Source organism: Cynocephalus volans, chromosome 2 (assembly GCF_027409185.1).
Source record: "Cynocephalus volans isolate mCynVol1 chromosome 2, mCynVol1.pri, whole genome shotgun sequence".
Taxonomy (NCBI): domain Eukaryota; kingdom Metazoa; phylum Chordata; class Mammalia; order Dermoptera; family Cynocephalidae; genus Cynocephalus; species Cynocephalus volans.
The window spans coordinates 124534671-124543697 of NC_084461.1; the positions used below are offsets into that span (position 1 = coordinate 124534671).

The following is a 9027-nucleotide window of genomic DNA, read 5'->3' on the forward strand; positions in this document are numbered from 1 at the left end:
CAACACTAAATTATGAAAAGCCAAATAACCCAATTAAAACATAAGCAAAGATTAGAATAAACATTTCTCCAAAAAGATATACAAATAGCCAGTAAGCACATAAGAAAATGTTCAACATCACTATCATCAGGGAAATACAAATCAAAATCACAAGATATCACTTCATACTCACTAGGATGGCTAGAACCAAAAAGTCAGATCACAACAAGTGTTGGGAGGATGTGCAAAAAATGGAACGCTGATACACTGCTGGTGGGAATGTAAAATGGTGCAGCCATTTTGGAAAACAGTCTGGCAATTTCTCAAACAATTAAACAAAAATACCATGTGATCCAGCAATTCCACACCTACAGAAATGAAAACATATGTCCACACAAACACTTGTACATGAATGTTCATCGCAGCATTCTTTATAATATCCAAATGTCCATCATCAGATGAATGGATCATCAGAATGTGATGTAATTATACAACAGAATATTATTCGACCATAAGAAGAAATGAAGTGCTGATACATGCTACAATTTCGATGAACCTTGAAACATTATGCTAAGTGAAAGAAGCTGATCACAATGTCCACATATTATATTCCATTCATATAAAAGTGTAGAATAGAGAACACTGTAGGGACAAAAGTAGATTAATGGTTCTTAGGGTAGAGGGTGGAGAGACGAGAGAATAGGGAGATGACAAAGGATATAGGATTTCTTTCTGAGGTGATGAAAATGCTCTAAAATTTACTGTGATAATTAATGTACAACTCTGTGAATATATTAAAATCCACTGAATTGCACACTTTAAATAAACTGAATTTACACACACACAATCTATTTGGTACATTGTGTGGTAGATGAATTATATCTTATTAAAAGTGTTTTTTAAAGACTAAAAAATTATTCTTATTATGATTTAAAAGAAAAAAAAAAGAATCCAAATTTGTGGCAGGCCCAACTTTGAGATATATCTATTTGGGAAGTAATTTTCCAATAATTTGAAAACTGTGAAAACTCACAGTTCTCAAGTTTAAGTGTTGGAAAGAAAATGAAATAATAACTTTGTAATAAAGCATTGATTAAATACACTCTAGAACTGCCACTGATTGCAATTTTGCAGTGCCCACTCACTTGTAATTCTCTAGTATGTACTGTGGAAAAGATGTACTTGTGAAACGGCTCCCATGTTACTTCAGAAACATTTTGCTCCGAAGTGTATAATCTGCTCAGCTTAAATGTTAATTGAATTATTTTATTTCATTATTAACACCTCGACAGCATTACACAGTCAATAACATGTGACAGTTTGCTCGCTGTTCTCCCTCCCTATGCGACACCACAGAGCTGTCTGTACATTCAAAAACCACATGAAAATAGAACTTAGTGTTTTATATTACATACCGTACTCAGTACACTTAGAAGAATTTTGCCTCCGGTGTTAAACCAGAGAATATAAGACTCAGTGAGAACGCGTGGTGGCGCTGCAGGTTAAGATGATGGAAAACAGAATTGCCTACGCAGCTCCAGTATCCAGCCGGTTTCGTAGCACCTGGAAGCGAAAGAATAGCTTTCTCAGCCACAGCAGAAGGGAGTGTGAAAATCTACAAACCTATATTTAGCGGTTTAGTTCTGACATTCTGGACTGCAAGACCACACTCCCAGGATCCGGGGCATACATGAAGCTCCCGTGAACCAACTCTTCAGGAAAAAGCAATGGAGACCAGATGGATGTGCAATCTGAGAGAAAGGCAAGTCCTAATTTTCTTTGTTTTCCTGAGCATGTCTGGGGCGAGCGCCGAGTTGGGGCCCTATTGGGTAGTGGAAGAAATGGAGAGAGGCTCCTTTGTGGCAAATCTAGGAAAAGACCTAGGGTTGGGATTCACGGAGATGTCCACCCGCGGGGCCCGGATCGTTTCCCAGGGGAAAAAAGAGCATTTGCAGCTCAAGGTTCAAACTGGAGATTTGCTCATAAGTGAGAAATTAGATCGAGAGGAGCTATGCGGTCCTACTGAGCCTTGTATACTACATTTCCAAGTGTTAATGGAAAAACCTTTAGAGATATTTCAGGCTGAGCTGAGAGTGAGAGACGTAAATGACCATTCTCCCGTGTTCACTGAAAGAGAAATGATTCTAAAAATACCGGAAAACAGTCCTCTAGGAAATGCATTTCCTCTGAATAATGCTCTGGACATGGACGTAGAAAACAATAATGTTCAGAACTATAGAATCAGTCCCAACTCCCATTTCCGCGTTCTAACTCGCGAACGCAAGGATGGCACAAAATACCCTGAGCTGGTGATAGATAAAGAACTGGATCGGGAGGAGGAGCCCGAGCTAAGATTAACCCTGACGGCGCTGGATGGCGGCTCTCCGCCCCGGTCTGGGACTGTCCGGGTCCTCATTGAAGTGATGGACACCAATGATAACGCCCCTGAGTTTGAGCGGCTGATCTACACGGTGCAGATTCCTGAAAACAGCCCGGTAGGCTCCCTGGTTGTCACTGTTTCTGCCAGCGATTTAGACAGCGGAGTCAACGGTAAAATATCATACACACTCTTTCAGCCTTCGGAAGATACTAGCGAAACTTTGGAGGTAAATCCTATGACAGGAGAAATTCGGCTGAGAAAACGAGTAGATTTTGAAACAGTTCAGTCTTATGAGGTGGACGTCAAGGCCACGGATGGGGGAGGTCTTTCAGGAAAATGCACTCTCCTTCTGCAGGTGGGGGATGTGAATGACAATCCCCCAGAAGTGACAATGTCTGCACTCTCCAGCCCCATCCCAGAGAACTCCCCTGAGATTGTAGTTGCTGTTTTCAGTGTTTCAGATCCTGACTCTGGGAACAACGGGAATACCATTACCTCCATCCAGGAAGACCTTCCTTTTCTTCTAAAACATTCGGTCAAGAACTTTTATACCCTAATAACAGAGAGTGCACTAGACAGAGAAAGCCAAGCCGAGTACAACATCACCATCACCGTCACCGACTTGGGGACGCCCAGGCTCAAAACCGAGCACAGCATAACCGTGCAGGTCTCCGACGTCAACGACAACGCCCCTGCCTTCACACAAACCTCCTACACCCTGTTCGTCCGCGAGAACAACAGCCCCGCCCTGCACATCGGCAGCGTCAGCGCCACAGACAGAGACTCGGGCACCAACGCCCAGGTCACCTACTCGCTGCTGCCGACCCACGACCCGCACCTGGCCCTCGCCTCCCTGGTGTCCATCAACGCGGACAGCGGACACCTGTTCGCCCTGCGGTCGCTGGACTACGAGGCCCTGCGGGCGTTCGAGTTCCGCGTGGGCGCGGCAGACAGAGGCTCCCCCGCGCTGAGCAGCGACGCGCTGGTGCGCGTGGTGCTGGTGGACGACAACGACAACGCGCCCTTCGTGCTGTACCCGCTGCAGAACGGCTCTGCGCCCTGCACCGAGCTGCTGCCCAGGCAGGCCGAGGCGGGCTCCCTGGTGACCAAGGTGGTGGCGGTGGACGGCGACTCGGGCCAGAACGCCTGGCTGTCGTACCAGCTGCTCAAGGCCACGGAGCCCGGGCTGTTCGGCGTGTGGGCGCACAACGGCGAGGTGCGCACGGCCCGGCTGCTGAGCGAGCGCGACGCGGCCAGGCACAGACTGCTGGTGCTGGTCAAGGACAATGGCGAGCCGCCGCTGTCGGCCACCGTCACGCTGCACGTGCTGCTGGTGGACGGCTTCTCCCAGCCCTACCTGCCGCTGCCGGAAGCGGCGCCGGAGCGGGCGCAGGCCGACTCGCTCACCGTCTACTTGGTCATCGCGCTGGCCTCGGTCACCTCGCTCTTCCTGTTCTCGGTGCTCCTGTTGGTGGCGGTGCGGCTGTGCAGGAGGCGCAGGGCGGCCTCGGAGGGCCGCTGCTCGGTGCCTGGGGGCCGCTTTCCGGGCCACCTGGTGGACGTCAGCGGTACGGGGACCCTGTCCCAGAGCTACCAGTATGAGGTGTGTCTGATGGGAGGCGCAGGGACAAATGAGTTCAAGTTTTTGAAGCCGGTTATCCCCAGCCTCCCGCCCCTGGGCTCTGGGAAAGAAATAGAGGAAACTCCTAACTTTCACCATAGCTTTGAAGTTAATTATTGATAGGAACTCATTTAATGAAGACATTCACCTCATAATATTGTTCTTGTTAATTAAATAAACTGTTTATGCTCAGCACCAGCAATAAGTTACTGTTTTTGTGCTTAATTGATCTCCTATTTCTCATTTTACATTTGACTTCCATCCGTAAGTTTCCTTCTCATTTTTACCACAATTAGGTGTCCCTCAGAGAGTCCTAATGAATGAAATAGGGTTTATCTTTAAAGAATGATGTAAGTTTTTGAAAGTTTCTTCCAATTTATAGATGTCTTTTTTTTTTTTTTTTTTTGTCCTTTTTTATGACCGCGCTCTGCCAGTGAGCAAACCGGCCATCCCTATATAGGATCCGAACCCGCGGCGAGAGCGCTGCTGCGCTCCCAGCGCCGCACTCTCCCGAGGGAGCCACGGAGTGGGCCCTAGATGTCTTTATTTACTGTATATTCCTTATCTCTACAGTATTTTTGTTAGCTCTCCCTTTCCTAGAACTTTTTCAGTTATTAAAATAATTGCTGCATGTGATAAGTATGTGTATTATTTACTATTTTTTCTTGTATTTTCATTTTAAAACTTGTGTTTTTGTTAGTTTGCTATCTTCTATTTTTATTATAACATTTTTCTTAAACTGTTACTTCCTTTAAATTTTTTTATTTTCCCTGTATCGATATCTTCCTATTTGAAATATAGTATTCTATTATAAGTGATATAATAAATATCTAATCAACCTTATCTGAAAAATAAGAAGGAAAGCCATTGTACAACATTAAGTGTGTATAGATGTGTTTAAGTTTGGAGATAAAAAGGCAAAGTTTAAGCTTTCGATAGCACTGTGTAGAAATATTTAATAATTTTTTGCTTTTAATTCTGCATGAAAAAAATTATAGGCCCATTTTAAGTTTTTAATGGTTAACAACACAGTTCCATTCAGTTGAAAAAAGCAGTAGATGTCCTCAAGTAGAGGTTTTTATGATATGGCTTTTATATTCAACAGAGTGGTTTTGTGGCAATATCTGGATTTTCCCTGTAAAACATCCCCAGGTTTAATCTATATCCCTTACTTTTCATGGGAAAAATAGAGCTTCTTTCTAGATATTAGGCCTTGAATAAAATTCTGTGTGAGGTAGATATTACAAAGCTGTTCTTACTTTCAATATTGTTAATATATATGTTAGTTTGGTCTGTTCTTTATTTGGTTCAGAGAAATTAGCTCCTATTGTCTTTCAATTCAGGAGGACCTTAAAGTAAAGGTCAGTCCCTTCTTTAACTTTGCAAGTTGTTTTAAAGTTAGTAGAAGAAAAATAAAGACAAATGAAAGAAAGGGAACAGAAATTACCAAGTATCAGTAAATGAAAGAAAACAATTTTCAAACGGTAAGGATTGAAAGGCACTAAATATTGTTTTATGTCCTATTCACTAGAGTTTGTTTATGCATGCCTTAACACAACAAGCATTTAGTGAATGACTGATTTGTCAACCAAAGATGTCTAAGACATAATTCCTGTCTTCAATTTGCTCACACATAGAGAAAAGACAGGGTAGTATGAAGCAGAAAGCAGTAATATTTACAGAGTAATCATAGTTATATGCAGAAGTTTTCACGGGGGCACTGAGGAGGGACAGCTTAAATGCTTGGTTGTGGAGTATAGAATGATGATGTTGTTTAGGCAATGTAATGAGATTTTGAAGCAATTTGTTGAAGAATGTGTGAAGCAAATTTTTTTGTAAGTTTTTGATGCTCGTCCACCCCGTGTTTCTGGAAGAGCAAAATCGACTATTTTGGTGATCTCAGAAGGCACCCATAATTTTCCCTCTGGTTGCATGGGAGTTGTATCAGAGGTGAAAGGCTTAGTGCACAGCTAAATCTAGCACAGTGAGGTAAACAGAGTTACTGCTAGAAATACTTTAACTTTTCCCATGAAGCAGTGAAGAATCCCAACAACTTAAATGGTTCTCTATCTCAACATTATTTTTTACAAAACAAATAAAAGAAGGGAAAATTTTAAATAAGCCACTAAAGGAAAATTTTTGTAAATATACACACAAATTGGAGACAGTCATTTGAGTTTGTTGCAAGCCACGCGGTGGCGCTGCAGGCTAAAAAGACGGAAAAAATTGAAGTGCGAATGCTGCTGAAGTCACTAACAAAGGAAGATCTGGACAGATGGGCTGGGAAGAAAAGCTGCAGCTGCTCAAGACTGGGAAAGGAAAAAAAGCCCTAAGTCTCCCCTCCACTACACTGCATGGGTCTGGGGTTTGGAACTGCGGCTTACGCCAGTCTCTGTGATTCTGACTGATACTGATGAAAGAAGCAACTATGGAGGCCAGAGGGTTTTTCTTCCCAAGACAAAGGCAAGTCCTATTTCTCTTTCTGTTTGGGGGAGTGTCCTTAGCAGGACCTGGATTTGGACATTATTCGGTGACAGAGGAAACAGAAAGAGGATCGGTTTTGGTCAATCTGGCAAAAGATCTGGGACTAGGGGAGGGGGAGCTAGCTGCAAGGGGAACCAGGGTGGTTTCTGATGATAACAAGCAACACTTGCTCCTGGATTCTCATACTGGGGATTTGCTCACAAACGAGAAATTGGACCGGGAGAAGCTGTGTGGTCCCGTAGAGCCCTGTATGCTGTATTTCCAAATTTTATTGGATAACCCCTTTCAGATTTACCAGGCTGAGCTGAGAGTCAGGGATATAAATGATCACTCACCAGTGTTTCGGGACAAAGAAATGGTCTTAAAAATACTAGAAAATACAGCTGAAGGGACAGCATTTCGACTAGAAAGAGCACAGGATTCGGATGGAGGACATAATGGTATCCAAAATTACACCATCAACCCCAATTCTTTTTTCCATATTAAAATTTGTGACAGTGATGAAGGCATGATATATCCAGAGCTAGTGCTGAACAAAGCACTGGATCGGGAGGAGCAGCAGGAGCTCAGTTTAACACTCACAGCGCTGGACGGTGGGTCTCCACCCAGGTCTGGAACAGCCACTATTCGCATTGTGGTGTTGGACATCAATGACAACCCCCCGCAGTTTGCCCAGGCGCTCTATGAGACTCGGACTCCAGAGAACAGCCCAGTAGGATCCCTTATTGTTAAAGTCTCGGCAGGAGATATAGACTTGGGAGTCAATGCAGAAGTATCCTATTCATTTTTTGATGCTTCTGAAGATATTCAAACAACTTTTCAAATCAATCATTTTTCCGGGGAAATCGTTCTCAGAGCACTGGTTGATTATGAGTTAGTGAAGTCTTACAAAATAAACATACAGGCAATCGATGGAGGGGGCCTTTCTGCAAGATGTACGGTTTTAGTCGAGGTACTAGACACCAATGATAATGCCCCAGAACTGATGGTATCATCACTTTCTAACTACATTGCTGAGAACTCTCCTGAGGCAGTACTGGCTGTTTTTAGGATTAAAGACAGAGACTCTGGAGAAAATGGAAAGATGGTTTGTTATATTGAGGATAATCTGCCTTTCCTTCTGAAACACTCTGTAGACAATTTTTACATCCTAATGTCAGAAGGAGCACTGGACAGAGAGACTCGAGCTGAGTACAACATCACCATCACCGTCACCGACTTGGGGACACCCAGGCTCAAAACCGAGCACAGCATAACCGTGCAGGTCTCCGACGTCAACGACAACGCCCCTGCCTTCACACAAAGCTCCTACACCCTGTTCGTCCGCGAGAACAACAGCCCCGCCCTGCACATCGGCAGCGTCAGCGCCACAGACAGAGACTCGGGCACCAACGCCCAGGTCACCTACTCGCTGCTGCCGACCCACGACCCGCACCTGGCCCTCGCCTCCCTGGTGTCCATCAACGCGGACAGCGGACACCTGTTCGCCCTGCGGTCGCTGGACTACGAGGCCCTGCGGGCGTTCGAGTTCCGCGTGGGCGCGGCAGACAGAGGCTCCCCCGCGCTGAGCAGCGACGCGCTGGTGCGCGTGGTGCTGGTGGACGACAACGACAACGCGCCCTTCGTGCTGTACCCGCTGCAGAACGGCTCTGCGCCCTGCACCGAGCTGCTGCCCAGGCAGGCCGAGGCGGGCTCCCTGGTGACCAAGGTGGTGGCGGTGGACGGCGACTCGGGCCAGAACGCCTGGCTGTCGTACCAGCTGCTCAAGGCCACGGAGCCCGGGCTGTTCGGCGTGTGGGCGCACAACGGCGAGGTGCGCACGGCCCGGCTGCTGAGCGAGCGCGACGCGGCCAGGCACAGACTGCTGGTGCTGGTCAAGGACAATGGCGAGCCGCCGCTGTCGGCCACCGTCACGCTGCACGTGCTGCTGGTGGACGGCTTCTCCCAGCCCTACCTGCCGCTGCCGGAAGCGGCGCCGGAGCGGGCGCAGGCCGACTCGCTCACCGTCTACTTGGTCATCGCGCTGGCCTCGGTCACCTCGCTCTTCCTGTTCTCGGTGCTCCTGTTGGTGGCGGTGCGGCTGTGCAGGAGGCGCAGGGCGGCCTCGGAGGGCCGCTGCTCGGTGCCTGGGGACCGCTTTCCGGGCCACCCGGTGGACGTCAGCGGTACGGGGACCCTGTCCCAGAGCTACCAGTATGAGGTGTGTCTGATGGGAGGCTCAGGAACCAGCGAGTTCAAGTTCCTGAAGCCGATTATGCCTAATATCCAGGTACCGGGTCCTGGGAGGAATAGTGAAGAAAATCCCACTACTCCAAATAGCTTTGGATTTAATTATCAGTAAAAAGTATGTTCATATTTTTATGTACTTTTGTAGTGTTATACAACCAAATCAATATTAGTTTAGTTGGGGTTGTTTTGCTTTTTGGTGGCTGGCCTGTTCGGGGATCCGAACTCTTCACCTTAGTGTTATAACACCTTGCTCTAACCAGGTGAGCTAACTAGCCAGCCAAATTTTAGCTTAGTTTTAAACTAGTTGTTATGCAATAAAACTAACTGTATTTTC

The 9027-nt window shown here is 46.2% G+C and overlaps 2 protein-coding genes across 2 annotated transcripts; both read left to right on the forward strand.

Moving 5' to 3' along the window:
• Window positions 1–1706: 1706 nt before the first annotated feature.
• Window positions 1707–4100, forward strand: PCDHB16 (protocadherin beta 16). Its single transcript, XM_063085228.1, has one exon. The coding sequence runs from the start codon at window positions 1707–1709 to the stop codon at window positions 4098–4100; it is 2394 nt and encodes a 797-aa protein (XP_062941298.1).
• Window positions 4101–6408: 2308 nt separating this feature from the next.
• Window positions 6409–8805, forward strand: LOC134369233 (protocadherin beta-9). The gene has a single exon (XM_063085486.1). It carries the CDS (start codon window positions 6409–6411, stop codon window positions 8803–8805), a length of 2397 nt encoding a protein of 798 aa, XP_062941556.1.
• The last annotated feature ends 222 nt before the right edge of the window (window positions 8806–9027 follow it).